The 16884-nt window shown below is 44.2% G+C and overlaps 1 protein-coding gene across 1 annotated transcript in view; it reads left to right on the top strand.

Annotated features, from left to right (window-relative positions):
• The window catches only part of LOC138304301 (serine protease 27-like), a 102710-nt gene that overhangs the window by 28345 nt on the left and 57481 nt on the right, over nt 1-16884 (top strand). The window contains exon 2 of the mRNA XM_069244253.1: nt 10792-10818. Within this exon, the coding sequence (XP_069100354.1) occupies nt 10792-10818 (27 nt within the window). The remainder of the gene's footprint in view (nt 1-10791; nt 10819-16884) is intronic.

Raw genomic sequence — 16884 nt, 5'->3', positions numbered from 1 at the left:
GTTTACACCCCTTTCTTTCTCTCCCCCCCCCCTTTTCTAGCCCTCCTTTTTATCCCGTTTTCTCTTCTTTCTTTCCCTTCCCTCCCCCCTCCCCCCCCTCTTCTTTCTTTCCCTTTTTCATTCCCTGGCTGCACAACCCCCCCCCCCTTTTTTTAGTCTTTCCTGTTTGATCCCTTTTTCCTTTTCCTTTCTCTCTTTTCCCTTCCCTCCTTGTTTCCCCGCCCCCCTTTTTTCCACTCCGCCTGGGCGTCCTATTTGGACTACCAGGCGCGCTCTACGGGACTCTATATCCCAGAGTCCCGCGAGCGTTGATGACGCACCGCGCCACGGCAGGACGCTCTCCGCGCCTGCCATCTGCGCCGCATCCTCTTCCCGTACTTTCACCATGTCTCCCGCGGGCCTCGGTTTCACAGAGGTCCCACGGGTGGATTCCACATTGAAGCACCGGCGCACCCCGCACGGGGGGGGCGCGGCCGGTCTAAGGGCATGGCAGCAACACTCCCTGAGCTCCGGGAGGCTTTAGGCAATACGCCCTACACACCTGATAATCCTTACACCGGACCCCGCCCCCAGGCTCCCCAGCCTCTTGGCAATTGGTTGTTGATCGACATAAAACTGCAGATCAGCCCTCCGGTCAGTACCAGAGCGGCCTGGCTCCGGCATGTAGGTACCCCCCATGGTATTCCCTTTGGAGTGGTAAGTGTTGGCCCCCCTGGCCCCTCGTATTTCTTGTTTTCCTTTTTCTTTCACCTCTTTTTCCCCATTTTCCCTCTTTTTGCTTCCAGTCTGCCTAGCTTCAACCCTTTTTCTTTTTTTCCTTTTTCTTTCTTTTTTTCCCCCCCTTTTTTCTTTTTTCCTTTTTTTCTCTTTGTCCCCCCCTTTCTTTCTTTTTCTCTTGTTTCCCCCTTTTTTCTTCCTTCCTTTCCCTTTCACCAACTGCCAACCCCCCCACCCCCCTTTTCCTTCCCTCTTCTCTTCCCTATGTCCTTGTTTTCGCTTTCTCTGTCTATCCCTACCTCCCTCTCTGGGTCTCCCTCGTGCCCCCATGTTCTGCACTTTCTCTATACATTTTTTTATCTTCTTCCCCTCTGTTTTCCCTACCTAAACGCATAATCTCCTCAGAGTGTGACTACAAGGGAAAACCCCTCCCCGGCATTAGCCAGACCAGAGGCAAATCGCCCCCTAACCTTTGGTAAGTCACATCTGCATGCGTGTGTGATTGCCTTTTACATTTTTACATGTTTTCACCTTTTGCTGTGTGCCTTGCAGTGGTTTGCCACGGTTTTTCTCACTCTGAATAGATTCTGAATAAATTGTGGTGTATTTAATTTCTATCATAGACCTACCCCACCGTGAACTACCCGTTCAGGTAGGACATTCATTATCCACTTTGAGCACTCCACTTACTGCGTGTGCTCCGACCCGGACGAATGCCCCTGACCTACCAGCACCTTGTGAGGGCAGAAACATGTTGGTCACCCATTTTTCATTTTAGACTCCAGGAGACATTACTCTCTAACGAGCCTCCTCCTCTTGTTTTTAGTCTTACCAGCATGCACCTATATTAAAACTAGCAGCAACCATCAGTGACATGCTTGGTAATTTTATTACTCACCTCATCTGGATCTAAGTAACTATCCAGTCAGTCTAATTTCAGCACTCCCTCTGGTTCTTTTAACTAAGAGGTCGAGTCCGCCCAAGCAGTATCATCTTGCTTGGGTGGGGCTAGGTGGTCGTATGATGAAGCATGACACTATTATGTGTGTGAGACCACCTAGTCCGTAAGGGAAATTCCCCCTTCCCCTGTAGGACAACACAGCACCCCCACTGCCTGGATATTCTCCAACATTGACTCCCCTGCTTTAGGACTCTAAGCAACCTAACTAATACTGGACACCGATATAAGACTGACCCAGTCTTACCTCTGGTTCCCGACTACCCCACACCTTCAGTGATTATACAGATTTCTTTAGGGAGGCGGTGTGGGCTAGCAACACTCCCAGTGCTCTCCTTTTGTGTATTTGTCCTGTATTTATGGCTGTCTGGGTAGAATGCACAACGGGAGCTGTCAACTAGCACAGACCAGACATGGATTTCAGACAGGCTGTAAGGCACAGATGGCAGTAAGTGCAGAGAAATGCATACTTTCTAAAAGTGGCATTTCTATGATCGTAATATTAAATCCAACTTCACCAGTAAGCAGGATTTTCTATTACCATTCTTGCCATACTAAATATGACAGGGCTACTCCTTCCAGATCAGAATCTACCACTTGATAAATATGAGGGCAGCTCTAAGGCTAGTCTGTGAGAGGAGCAGGCCTCACAGTAGTGGAAATTGAATTTGTGAGTTTTTCACTACCAGTACATATAAAACACATAAGTACATATCCTGCCTCTTACCTACTTACCACCCTGGCCTATGGATTACCTAGGGCCTACGTTAGGGGGTGACTCACATGTAGAAAAAGGGGAGTTTAAGGCTTGGCAAGTAGTTTTAAATGCCAAGTCGAAGAGCAGTGACACTGCACACACAGGCCTTGTAATGGCAAGCCTGAGACATGGTTAAGGGGCTACTTATGTGGGCGGCACAATCAGGGCTGCAGGTCCACTAGTAGCATTTAATTGATAGGCCATAGGCCCATGTAATGCACTTTACTAGGGACTTACTGGCAAATTAAATATGCCAATTGGGTAGGAACCAATGTTACCATGTTTAGGGCAGAGTGCATATGCACATTAGCACTGGACAGCAGTGGTAAAGTGTGCAGAGTCCTAAAACCCGAAAAAAAAGGGTCAGAAAAATGAGGGAGACAGGCAAAAAAGTTGGGGGATGCCCACCCTAAGGCTGTCAGGTCTAACAGGTACAATGTACTCGGCCAATTCCTTGATTCATGAACCTATGGAAATGGATGAAAACAGGATGATACGGAAACAATTCTCTCATATGTCATATTCATGATACATATATCTCATGAATCTGTATAAATCACAAGTGAAGCCTATGATCCAGGATGACTATCGGGCAACTTTCAACAGATTAATCGCATCATCAGTGTCATATATTATACCATTTGTTATTAAGTTAGGTATATAGTGTATATGATTGATGCACTTAATTATCGAATACCTCATAGATAAAAATGTAATTTCATAGAACAGCTGTTTTACCATAATTACCATACTGTATAAATTCAAGCCACATATACACAATATTCAATATGTGAAACATGGGTAATTATCGAAAACCTATTAAATAAAAATGTCAAATCATAGAGCAGCTGTATTACCATACTGTATAAATTCTAGCCACATATACACAATATTCAATATATGAAACATGAGTAATTATTGTAAACATCATGAATAAAAATGTCATAATATAGCTGTATTACCATACTGTATAAACTCAAGTCACATATACACGAAATTCAGTGGATGCAATATGGGTAATTTAGAGGTGCGAAATCGCTAATATTCTCATATCATTGACATCATTGAGTCCATTACGAGTGCTTTTCAAAGTGTCCATCCATTTACACTCTTTGATTCTCAGTAAGTCTGCCAAATTGCCATCTCTTCCGGATATGTTAACAACCTCCAGGACTTGCCAGTAAATATCCTTGTTCTTTGAACTGTTTGACCAATGTAGCATATTCTACCGTGCATCTTATTCTGCTCCTGTGCTGTGCTATCCGTAGTCATACCATCTGGGATGTCTGGCCCACATAAACAAGCATGCAAGGACATTGAATGGATAAATCGCATTACATGTATTGCAATTTGAAAATGGTTTTAAAACAAAGACTATGTGATTGTATATCCATTCTTTGATGTTTCCAGTAAATTTGCAAACCGAACAGTTCCCACATATGTAATGCCCTATTTTTGGTGGGAGTCCCCACATAGTACCAATATCAACTTTTTTGTCCTGTTCAGTGTGTGCCTTTACTACATAGTCTTTAATGTTCTTCTTTCTTTTGAAAGCAAATAAATGGGGTTCTCTAATAGTAACATTCAGCATTTGCCAAAATCTATGGATCATTGTTTTAACTTAATTGCTTACAGGAGAAAATGTGCTGACCACTACCACTCTGTTCTTCCTCATTCCTAGATCTCGGTGTTAGTAATAATTCTCGAGGGCAAAACCAAGCTCTCTTCAATGCTCTAGAGCTTATTTTTCTAGGCTATCCCTTTTCCAATAACTTCTGTTTAGGGATATTTGCCTCCCAGAAGTAATCTTCTTTGTTGGTACCACTTCTCCGTATGCGGAGAAATTGACCACATGGCAAATTATCTCTCTGTGCCTTTGGGTGGTGGCTATTGTACCAAAGAAAAGAACTGGTATTTGTGGGCTTCCTGTATAAGGTAGTGCATAATTTCCCATCAGCGTGCCTGACTAATAAGTCTAGGAAATTCATTTAATTTCTGTCATAATGTATCATGAAATACTTCACTTCCTTGCTAGATTAAAAATATATCATCTATGTATCGCCCCCAATCAATGATCTTGCTCAAATATGGATTTGATTGCTCATACACTGTTCTCTCTTCAAACTCATTCACAAAGAGATTTGCTTTATATGGAGCAAAGCAAGCCCCCATCGCCACTCCCTTCTTTCGTAGAAAAAAAACTTTCTTAAAAAGGAAATAGTTATGGGTGAGTGCCACATCTGCCCATTTGATCAGCAGTTCTCTTTTGTTGTCCTCTATGCCTATTTGACTCAGACATCTGTCAACCACCCCTAATGTCTGACCCTGAGGGATATTGGTATATAAGGACACCACATTCATGGTTACCAACCAACTGTTCTAATGGTTGTATCCGAGTCGCTCTATCAGATTATGACTTGCATGCTATCCGTGATATATGCTTGTGTGTTAGGTACTTCTAGTTTTATGTATTTGCCAATGTACTTACACAAAGGCTCCAGGACTTAGCAACACCCTGATACTATTTGTCTCCCTGGAGGGTTATACACTTTTTCGAAGGTTCATAAGATTGTCTATCACTGGTGTTCTAGGAAAATGGTTGGTTCAAGTAAGCGTATACTTTCTCTGTAATAGCCCCTTGATTCAGAGCCTCTGAGGTGGTATGTTGAATTTCTTCCTGTATCTTTCTAAGGGGATCTGTTGTTTATTTTGACAATGTCTTTGATCTTGTAATTGTCTGTCAATTTCCTCATCATAACTTCTTATGTCTTGAATGACAATGGCACCACCCTTGTCAGCTGGTTTAATTATTATGTCACTATTCTTGGCCAGGTTCATTAGGGGATTTCTCAACACAATAATTTCTGCACTCATCATGTGGGCGGGTGGGGGGTGTCAAATTAGGAAGGTAACTGAAGGCCCCTCATTTCTGATTGTTCTATTACATGTCTATCTCTAAAGTAATGTTTAAGCCTGATAGTTCTAAAAAAAAAATCTGGACAGTTCACCCTGAAGTCTGAAGAAATCAGGTCAATCTGTCACAACAAAGCCAAGTCCCTTTTAAGCACCTCACTCTCATCGATGGAGAGGCTATAACTAGAAATATTAATGATGGGTGATTTTGGCATCAATGGGGTTGCTACCAACTGTAAAATGATTCCTGCTCTGTTTCTCCCCTGGTTGGTAGTTGTGGCCCCATGAGCTCCTGCTGTGACCCCTGCTTCTCCCTCTTGGTCAGCATTGGCCTTGCCCTAAAAATGTCCATATATATTTGTATCAGTCTGTGGGGGCGTCACGTGTGCTGGGACCTGGTAAGTCCTGTTGGTCAGAACTAATAGAAGAATCAGAAAAAATCTTTAATTTGCAAGAAGGGTTGATACCAAGCAAGTCGTACAAAGTTTGTTCTAAAAAATGGATGAACCTGTTCAATGTTGAATTTAGACTTATCTTTATAATTTTGCTTATCTTCTTGCCAACCTGAATAAAGTGAAATTCTTCAGTAGTTTTTAGTAGATTGAAAGAGCTGCTTTTGTGTTTTCAGTTGCTGTATTTTTTTTAATTTTGTCTTCCAATTCTGTAATCTAATGTTTCAATATCTCAAGTTTTTCTAAGGCCGTTTCAATCCCTAGAACCATCCAGTGCCAGGAACAATTGTTGCCAATAAAGCTAAAATTCTTCTTTGCAAGGTATTATATAGTTGCATGAGGAGGATAGCGTGAGTTTTCTGGTGGTGGATATGGCTGTGTGGTCACTTGTTTGGAAGATGGTTGTTTAACAAGCTCTTGGTGGTTGTCACATTTAGTGTGGCTCTGTCGATCACAGTAAACAGTGGGAGTGCAACATATTTATGTGTATCTGCATGCTATGGCTTTTTCATAGTATTATATTTAGCTGTGGACTATTGAAGACTTGGCATTACTGGATTTCAGTTTAATTTATTTGATTTCTTTAGGTGTTAGTGGTGGACGATGTTGTCCTGAGGAGACCACTTAAGTGGTGTGAGGTCGAAACGTCGACTTATTTTCCCATATGGTCTAGGATTTGAATTTAAACAAAGGGTTAAGCTTTGAACTATTGGCTATCCCAGAAAGACAAGGCATAATTTTAACAAAAACTATTAGGAATTGCACAGTGTATCATAGGAATGTTTTGATGTGGATCATGTGTATTTGAGCACTGTGTCACCTGCACTTGTGATTCACTTTTTACCCACTTATAACTGTAGCATAGTGGAATATATTTTGTGAAACCAGCACTTTCATTTGAATTCTTTAGAGTTTCTGTATTGCATTTGGCATATACAGTTGTGTATCCACTACGGAATGATGAAACCACCTGTCATCAATTGGCGGTTTTAAACTAGTGTTAATTAATTTCCAAGCTCTGGGAACCTTTGGCCCACAGCTTATTTTTTAATTAGTCCCACGTGACAGTTGTACAGTTGTGCAGTTGAGTCCTTTGGGCAGCACTGCAGTCCTTCTGAAGGGGTACAGTTGTAAATCCAGAAGTGTCTTATTTTTAAGGGGGCCAAAGACCCAGTATATACACCCAAATGTGCCTTTGAAGTGGAGGAGACTTCAAACAGTAGTTTTGAAGTGTACCAGTTCCCCTTTCAACCTAGTCCTGTCTGCCACGAGATCTGAGGGGGGGTTATCTGCCCTTTGTGTGGGATCAGGCCACTAGCCTTTGAAGTGTGAGAGCCCATCCACCCTTCCTGCCCATGCAGACCCACCAGTATGCAGATGAATGCAGATGCAGCTGAGTGTCCTGTGTTTATGGCTGTCTGGGTGTAATGCACAAGAGGAGCTGTCAACCAGCACAGACTAGATTAGGATTGGAAACAGGCTGTAAGGCACAAAGAGCAGTAAGTGCAGAGAAATGCCTACTTTCTTAAAGGTGTATTTCTAAAATAGTAATGTTAAATCCACTTCACCAGTAATCAGGATTTCTCATTACCATTGAAACCATACCAGGCATGACAATGTCACTTCTTTCAGATCAGAAATTACCACTTAAAAGTATATAAGGACATTTCCAATGCTGGCCTATGAAAGGAGCATGCTTCACAATAGTGAAAAACTACTTTGGGGGTTTCTCAGTACCAGGACATGTAAAATGTATAAGTACATGTCCTGCCTTTTACTTACGTAGGACCCTGCCCTATAGGCTACCAAGGGCCTACCTTAGAGTTGAGTTATATGTAATAAAAGGGGGGGTTAAGGCTTGTTAAGTAGTTTTAAATTCTAAGTTGAAGTGGCAGTGAAACTGCACACACAGGCCTTGCAAAGGCAGGCCTGGGACATAGTTAAGGAGCTACTTATGTGGGTGGCACAACCAGTGCTGCAGGCCCACTAGTAGCATTTAATTTGCAGGACCTGGGCACATAGTGCACTTTACTAGGGACTTATAGGTAAATTAAATATGTCCATTTGGTAGGAGCCAATATTACTATGTTTAGTGGCGAGAGCACAAGGACTTTAGCACTGGTCAGCAGTGGTAAAGTGCACAGAGTCCTAAACCAGCAAAAACTAGATCAGGAAAATGGAGTGAGGGAGGCCCGAAGTTGGGGGAAGACCACCCTAAAGCTGTCAGGTCTACCACTGGAGTGTTCGATAGCTGCCAACACTTGGTCTAGCTTGGCAGACATGGAGGGCACCTATGAACCCTCCGGGGCTGCGTTTCTGGGATAGCTTATGGCGTCAGACCCATCACCTTTTGGGGGGGGGGGGTGGGTTCAGTACTACTGACCTTAATCAGCCCATTACTGAGGATGATAGTTCACAAAAATGCTGTCCAACAGGGTTTCCCCCAAGAGTTTAGTTCCACTGGTTGCGTCTATTAAAATTGGGGGGTAGGGGTAGTGAAGTTTGTCACCCCTAGATGACTGAAGGCAGTCCGGTTACAATGCCCAGTAAAGATAGGTTTGTCCCGGCAGAGGGCAGTATGGTAGTGGAGCCTTTCACAGCACTTTTACCCCTGTGGCATTGACCTGCGTGTTGCGCAAGCGCATACTGCACAGTGCCAGCGGGATGGATTGGGTGTTTGGGTTGAGCAAGTAGGTCCTGGTTGTGATGCACTTTCGTCACCCAGCTAGGGGGTCATCAGCTAGAGTCTTGATTGAACAGCCTGGTCTACTGCATCAGATTCCACTTCAGCGCAGGCAATTGTATGCTGGTGACTACCAAGTGCATTGGAGGCTCAAGGGAGGGTGGTAGTGTCAGCTCAGCTGTCGGTGGTTCTGGGAGCCCCCCCCCCTGCTTCCATTCTCCATGATCCCACCCAGGGCCCACTGGATTGTCCAGAGTACAGGTGAATGAGCTCAGCCGAGACAAGCCCAGCAGCATGGGTCTGACCCATGCTGCTTTGCTCATTTGGCGGCCAAGCAGGGGCCCCATCTCCCCATCCTCAGCAGGAGACAGGCCAATAATAATGTGCAGTACTGTGCTGCTAGCTTGTGTGTTGTGGGTCTGGGCCTCACTCAGTCCCAAGGGCAGTGACGCGTGAAGGGAGGTGTGCCACCCGGGGAGAAGGCCCAGTGTTCCCAGGTAGGTTTCTTGAGTCTAGGATGGGACTTTGGCAAAGGGGATGGGTGGTGCACTCAAGTGCAAACAACCCTCATCTTGAATTGCGCAAAGTGCGTCCATCAGCAGTCTAGCAGTCTGGCCAGACGTTTGTTTTTCTGGCCACCTCTCTGATTGTAGACCAGCCTATGGGCATACCAGGTGATTGATGGGGGCGTTGGCAGTGACAGGCATGCAGGAGGTAGAGAGAGCGAGAACTGCAACTCTAACTCCGGCGGCCTCTCGGTCTCCCACGGTGTTTCAGGAACTGCATCTCTGTGCGGCCTGCAGCTCCAAGCTTCAGCTTGGCTCCAATTATGGCTCCTCCCTAACTCAGTGTTCACTGCTATTCATTCACAACATGCAAGCACCTCAGTCCTCTAAATGTCCCAAGGGCAGTAGCACTCGCTCTGGCACTCGGCGAAATGCTCTCCAGTTTGCGGGCCCCAGCCGGGCCTGCTCTCACTGGGTTAGGTCTTTGTGACATGTCTTACTGGCGGTCCACGGCACTGGAAGAATCCGACCGCTTCTCTGCATGGGGATCTCGTCTCCGGTCTGCCCAGGTCTTGATTGCCGCATGCCACTAAGCCCGGCAGTGGAACGGGTCACGCAGTCGAATGGGGGCACGGCGACCTCGTGGCTCTTGGATTATGCCATACAGAGCCTTTCTCTCGGGCCACAACGTTCCCCACTGCCTTACTGTAGCCTTCAGGAGCGGGATGGTGCAGGATGAGGGCCGTCCGACAGAATTAATGAGGACTGGTCCGGCCACAGGACGGAGAGAAATCAGTTTGTGTCTACCATGTTGGCTTGCGTGTCCACACCGCCCCCCCCCCCCCACCCCCCCCCCAAAAGCAAATTTGACAGTTTTTTCAGAAAATTGACAAAACCGGGGTGGGAGGTATTATGTCCACTCTAACCAACCCATTTGAGATGATTAAAATGCCTCCAGCATAGATCTGGTAGCGGCTGCAGATTACAAGCTTGAACCGCAACATGGCCAGCTTGGTGTTCAGAGGTGAATGTGCACCTTTGTAGGGGCTGTTATCAGCGCAGCATGAGACTTGGATGCAAGATTACAAAGACATTTAGGGACTAGTCATGCATTTTATCTGAGATAGTTAAAATGCTCACTGCAATCGGGTTTTGTCATTCATACTGAACCGTTCGCAACATTAGCGTCAGACTGGGACAGAAAATAAGCCCGGACACCAAAATAAAAGTGACCCTCATTAGCAAATCAGATAGCTAAAAAAGTGGCCCATGTTTGAAAATGGGGGGTCCTCGTTCAACCTGTAGTCTGTGTAGGTGTTTTGCAAAGTATGGGAGGATGCATGCATTTGCGCTTGCTAGAGGAAATTCATGTTGTAATACCAATGAAATTAGTATAACAGGCCCCACCAGACCATAAAATAGGCCCACGAACAACTCGCAGCTTAAACAGTGACCTGTCAGAGCAGCCCTTTTGCTCAACACCTAGAGTGCATTAAACTTCTCTGCAGAACGTATCTATTTCAAAACTTGACAGCGAGAGAGACTTTAAAATGATGGGATTTGTAGCGTGCTGAATTTAGTGGGATAGGTTTCCCGTAAACCTGCTCACATGTATCCTCCTCTGCTGGGTACAAAAGGGACCTTCGTGTGAAGTGGTGTGGTGTGTCCTATTGCTGAATATGGCCGCAATACGAAATAATGTGCCATATAGTCTTTCAGTGCCTCATCCACTCAAAACAGTATATTTCGTTATTAAATACCGTCTCACATCTCTGCCTCATACATTTTCTTCTCTCCTTTTCTAGGATTTATAACTGCCACATCTTCAAATGGTAAGAATTTTTTTTCTTTCAAAGTCTCATGGAAAACCTTCACTGTGCCTATTAGGATAAAGAAACATATTAATTAATGATACAATTTGTAGTAACTTTTTTTACATGTACAAGAGGAGAGATGGTTTGCAGCGGGTTTTCCAATCACTATCCCGCTGCCAACCATCTCTCCTCTTGTTTCCGTGGATCATCAAATGAATGAAGGCATGCTAATTCTATGAGCCATTGTTTAAGAAATGTGTCATTTTGTTCTGAACATATTCTGTGTGCAGTTGCTGACAGAATGGGTGGAAGATTTCTTTTATGCCATAGGTTAATACTAAAGATTGAAACTATTTTGTTGCTGTTTCTGATTTTCCAGTGCAACCCTAACCATGATCATACCATGCTAAATTTGAAGACTCTTAATAGGTTGTGTGACTTGTATCAAAACTCTTGTCCTTTAGAATATTGGGTGTCATTTTTTTATAGCTGTCTCTAGGGCTGCTGGGGAGATTTCTAATTTTTCTCCTGAGACTCTCCTTTTGAAGTACATTTTTGTATGGGAATGCTGTCAGTACTTTTTGCGTTTGAATTGGGATTTTGCCTAGACTTCTCTAACCGGGGCTACGTTTTATGACTGTATTACTGTATTTTGGCATTCATGGTAATTCACACATTCTTCTCTCTAAGACATTTATTAATAATTCTGTTATAAATCTATTTCTGCCTTATTTTTTATCTAGAACTCTGTTAATAATGCTTCCTCGTGTATTGCACTATATTCTGCTAAAATCTATATTTCAATGAGGAGTGTAGTCTCTAATTGTTAGATCTATTATAGATTTAGAGCCAAATCAATTGGGTGATAATTGGGGTGTTTGAAATATCAGGGTTCAGGTCCCACATTTATAAACCCTGTGTCAAGAGGAAAATATAAATTGAAACAATAGGATATATGTTTGAAAAGGTGTGTAAAGTATTTTGTTACTTACATTGCTAAATGTGATTGCCCCACCCAGATAAAATATTTGGCCTCTTATTACTCTTTCCATTTATACCAGCAGAGTCTGAGGTTGTGATAAAATTCACAATAAAATAATTGGCTACCAAAGCCTTGTACATTTAATAGTATGAATTTGCATGTTTTAAGAAAAAAATCATGTTTCAAGTAAAATTCAATATGAACACTAGGAGAAAACTGTGATTTCAAATTCCTTTCAGGGTGAAGCCCCAATAGTCTTGTTACATAGCTGCTTGTTTTGAATGGTACAGCCGTTCCTGGTCCACCCAGTAGCAAATTGATCCTAGCATGAGATGGATGAGAGGTGCTAATCCATGGGGCTGCATTTACGTTATCAGATTTGACCGCTGTCTGTCAACCCAAGTGCCCTTTGGTGATTGGGTGAATCTGATAAGGGCACATTTTGAAGCCATATATATTTGTTTTATGATTGAGGCAGAATATTCCTCTTGCAGACCAGCGTGATACAAAACATCAAAATAACGTGTGGTGTACTGTAAACCTCCACCTGCTCCTTAAACTAATCAACCCTACCTCCATTTGGTTTGCATGTCATCTCTTCCACCCCCTCGCCCCCCCAAACCATTTAAATTGGTTCACTATCTTTTAGGTTTTTCCTTTTTTACTGTCCCACCAGTCCTCAGATGTCTACTGGGAACTTTCTTCACTAACCTAAGTCGACAAGACTACCCACATCTTGACCAGAGCTCCCATGTCGCACAGATTCCTGTTGTAATAGCTCTAAGCTCCTAACCATCTCAATCTCAAATCTCACAATTTAAACCTAACTTTGATTATCCTGGCAAATTTAAGCATATCACAGAAAAATCTTCCCCAGATAGATTTTTTTTCAGTTCACCCTCTTGAATATAACTTTCCTAACATTCATTACCGCCATTAGTGTAACAAAAAATCCCCATGCCAAGATGGGAAATATGCAGTCTATCTTGCTTACTCAGCAAAGGGTATTAAACATGGTCCTCTTGTTTCACTCACAATGCGTACTACAAAATCCTGTTGCCTCCCTGTTAAGGTCTTCTCATACCAAGCTAATGACCACTGATTCCTGTGCCTCTATCCACATCCTAAACAGGAAGGGTGTACAAACTACTTGTGCTTCAAGTTAGCTATACTGTCATTCAGTACATTATTTTAATATGTGTTTTATTCTCTCCTGGCCCTTTAATTGGAATAAATAATTCTCAGATGGGTGTGTAACTTTAAGGCCGTGGATGTCTGTTACCTATCTCGATCAAAGCAGGCAATAATCAGCCCAATCTCATATCTCTGCCCTCACCCTCTGATCTGAACACTATCCTAAAACCTCTTCGTAACGTCATGTGTTTCCAGTACGGGCCTCAGTCCATTTAACAAAGAAATTCTTAAAGTCCGTTGTTAAATTATTTTTTCACGGCCTTCGCTGCACCTGAAGGGTCACCTAAAACACTAGTTTGTCAGTCTGCCTGTCTCCAGCCTCTCTTTTGCCCTGACACAACTCCAACATCTAACAGATCTCCATCCCTCCAAACTCTATTCCAGAAGGCCGAGGGGCACTAACACTACCTACCAGGCATTTTCAGAGCACTTCCAATGCCATGCCATCCCAATGATGGCAACATTTGCGATTTCTTCCAACCCCCTGCCCCAATAGTTTACCCAAAGCATCAGCAGTGATCACCTTCCTCCTGTCTTGTCTCTGGCAGAAACATCTTGAGGATTTGGGGGGCCCTGGGCCAAACATATTTTGGAAGCCCTGTTCCTAACAGCTTTGAATTTATGATGACCCCTAAAAGACTAGGGCCTTTGGCCAGCACCTTCTTTGTCCGTGCTTTAAACGTCTCTGATCATTGGGTCCTGCTCCAGTCTTCAAAATTATTTCTCATATTTATCTTCACACTTCAAAATTGTAATATCAACTTTGTTACTTTTCTGCGATGTTGGACGGAGCCATCCTATAATGTGTGTCCGTTAGGAATTGCCTTCTATTCTTCTACCCTTCATTAGTTGTGCACCCCATGCATGCTCTGTTTGTTAAGAGTAGGGGTGGGGGTATCTCGCGTAATTCCGTGTAGCGTAATCATGCGGAATTACCTATGAATTCAGCAAAATTACGTATGAAGTATGCAAGAAGAGTAATTCTGTGTTTAAAGCTATTTCTTACCACAAAAATGCCCCCTCCAAAACGGATGCAATGATGCATTTTGTGCTAAGAAATAGCTCTAAATGCAACAGAACACAAAGAGCGAGTGCAAGCTACGTTCTCTAAAAGTGCTCTTTGGGTAGGATTTTTCCCCAACCTACTGTGATCTTTTAGTACTATTTTCTTCACACAAAATGCTCCCCATTGTCCAAAATGGACACAAGGGTGCATTTTGGGATAAGAAATAGCTCTAAATGCAACAGAACATGCATAGCGAGTTTGAGCAGCCGCTCACGCTTGCTAAATGTGTTCTCACAGTAAACACTTCCCCCCCGTCTTAACTACGCGAGGAGTAATTACGTAATAATGCAGAATTACCAACATTACTACAATTACTCTGGTGTAATTGAAATTCTGCCCAGGCCTTGTTAGGGCATCCCTTCACATCTAAATGCAAGGATCAAAGATGCTTGTGATTCCTTAACTGCTGGAATGTCTTCACACCCCTTGTTCAATATTTCTAGCAGAATTGGGGTCTCCAATCACAATGTGCCCAAAGCTCAACCTATCTCTCACCTATGCTGCTTTTGGAATCAAGAATATGTTTTGTAGTGATAGATAATCACCACTTTAAGATTCACAAAACACTCTAAACATCACAGAACAAGGGGAGGGGGTATGGTTAACTGCAGAAGATGGCAACTGTGTATTTCAGAGGCTCAGGCCGGGCGCCTGAGAGTCCTCCACTCTCCGTCAATAATGTGACTGGAAAGCAGCTCATATAGTTGGATTGAGGCTCTTCCCGAGTTGCTTCAATGTTCCAGACACTGACCTGCCTGGCCTAGCCCACGGTGCTCCCTGAGGGCATATGCTGTGGGGCCTCATGGATCACTAGCCTGAAGGGTGACCCAGTGTCCACACGTAGACATCCCAGCAGTTCCCATATGGAAGGAAACGCAGCCCCCAGGGAGCTGGAGTTGAGCAGTGGGTACGCGAGCTGCAGTCTCCCCCCATCAACAGTTTGACAGACCGTGGTAACAGAGTTTGAAGTGCTGCAGTGATGCAAATCTGGCCTTCCCCCGATAGTTCTTGGGAGGCAGCAGCGCTGAATAAATAAGACGAATGGGCCTGCTGGAGAAGGCACCTTAATTGCCCTCTTTGTGAGAAGCCGAAACAAGGGAAGAGCGACTGACTGCGCCTGCTGTGGACGCCTGCTCTGTTAACCGCTCTTCACCCTGCGCTCGAAGGCGTGCTCGGGGCTACCTGACATGGAATCCGAGTTTCATGCGGCAATAGCTATCAGTGAGGACAGGCTGCCCAGGTATATAAGAAGCACAGTTTCCTGCCTAAATTCGGGATAATTCACAAATGAGGTGTTTGTGGGACAACCTGCAGGCTTATTAAATTGTCCTCTTCTGACGCTTGAAGTACTGCTGCCTTCCCTCACATGTGGACATATAAACTGGCATACATTCATGTGGAGAGACCTCTTTCCCAACCCCCATCTCTCTGAATAGCCGATTAGTTGTGCAGTCAAGAGTATTTCCTTGTGTGAGGCTGCTAAATTGTCCCTTGTGCTCGTTAATTGAGACTGGATGTGTGGAACTATTGTGGTGTTTTAGAGACCGCGCCTCATCTCAAACAACGCTGTGGCCCTTACCTGATCAATCGATTATCTGTTCTGCCAGGAACATGGTGGTGTTTGTGACAAGTGAATATCCCTACTATCTACAATGCTCAATTTGACGTAACGTGGCATATTTGGGGCAAAACATTCTTCACACTGCTGAATAAACTTGCAGTTAAGGGAGCCACGACTTGCTAAACAGTGGTATTTTCAATTAAGTAACTGAGGGTGCTCTCCTCGTTGGTTACCTTTGTTATTTTCCCAGTGAGCTTAAATGTGACCATGTGGAACTGTAAGTCGCTCCCTGCCCCCAGGTTGCTACACAGGTGGAGTAAGGGCAGATTTCCCAGAGTGAACAGCTAGTGACCACCTCTAGGGCCCCAACCCCATCTCGGGTAGAGACACACAGAGTCCAGCTGCGTTACACAGCATCCAGGCTAGGAGCACCCACATGCTCGCTCTCTAAATAAGGCTGGGAACCCTCACAGCACAGCCAATCTGATGCCTCTTCCACACATACGATGGATGAATCTAGCCCACCCACGAATCTGGCTCCTCCACAAGTTAAAGCTAGACTTAATACTCTACGAGATAAGAGACTCCAGGTCTGCCATTGAGCACCATTTCAAACTCCTTTTCTACAGACTTGGGTGTATTGTGTGATGGCCAGCGTAAACTCTCTGACAAAATGCATGCAGCGGAACACACACTATCAGAACAAGCCCCCCCCAATAGGTTTCAAATACAGCTGGCATAACGGAACTCCAGAGACAGTGTCCGTATCTCCATGAGAGAGCGGAGGATGCAGAAGGTGGGGTTTGCTGCAATAATATCCATACAGTGGGCCTTCCAGAGGGCACAGAACGCTCTAACCCAGCACTCTTCATTGAACAAGGGCTTCTTAAAAACGGTGAGCTACTCAGCAAGCACAAATTCTGACTCTAATGCCAGTGTAGACTTGTTCCCATCTATTACACCGCAGACTGCAGATATAGTAATGTGGTCACAAGGGAACACTCACATTTATGTCCATTATTATCATTTCAGTAGCCTTCACAAGTTCCCTGTGCCTCTGATCCCCCTCCCCTGAAATTGGGGTTTTCCTTTTATTTAGTGGAGTACGGGCTCACTGTGATAATTGATATACACGTGCAGAGCCACTGGCACTAATACAAGATGTCCTCTACTACCTTTCCCAGTGTCCTTTTCCTGGGGTTCTTGGATAGTCAGTCTGGTACTTATATACACAAATTTGGTTCCCTATTAAAGAGGGCAATAGCCATATCCACTGATTCC

Source organism: Pleurodeles waltl, chromosome 7, assembly GCF_031143425.1.
Source record: "Pleurodeles waltl isolate 20211129_DDA chromosome 7, aPleWal1.hap1.20221129, whole genome shotgun sequence".
NCBI lineage: Eukaryota > Metazoa > Chordata > Amphibia > Caudata > Salamandridae > Pleurodeles > Pleurodeles waltl.
Note: the sequence above shows the minus strand (reverse complement) of the source record. Positions and strands in the feature narration are given on the sequence as shown.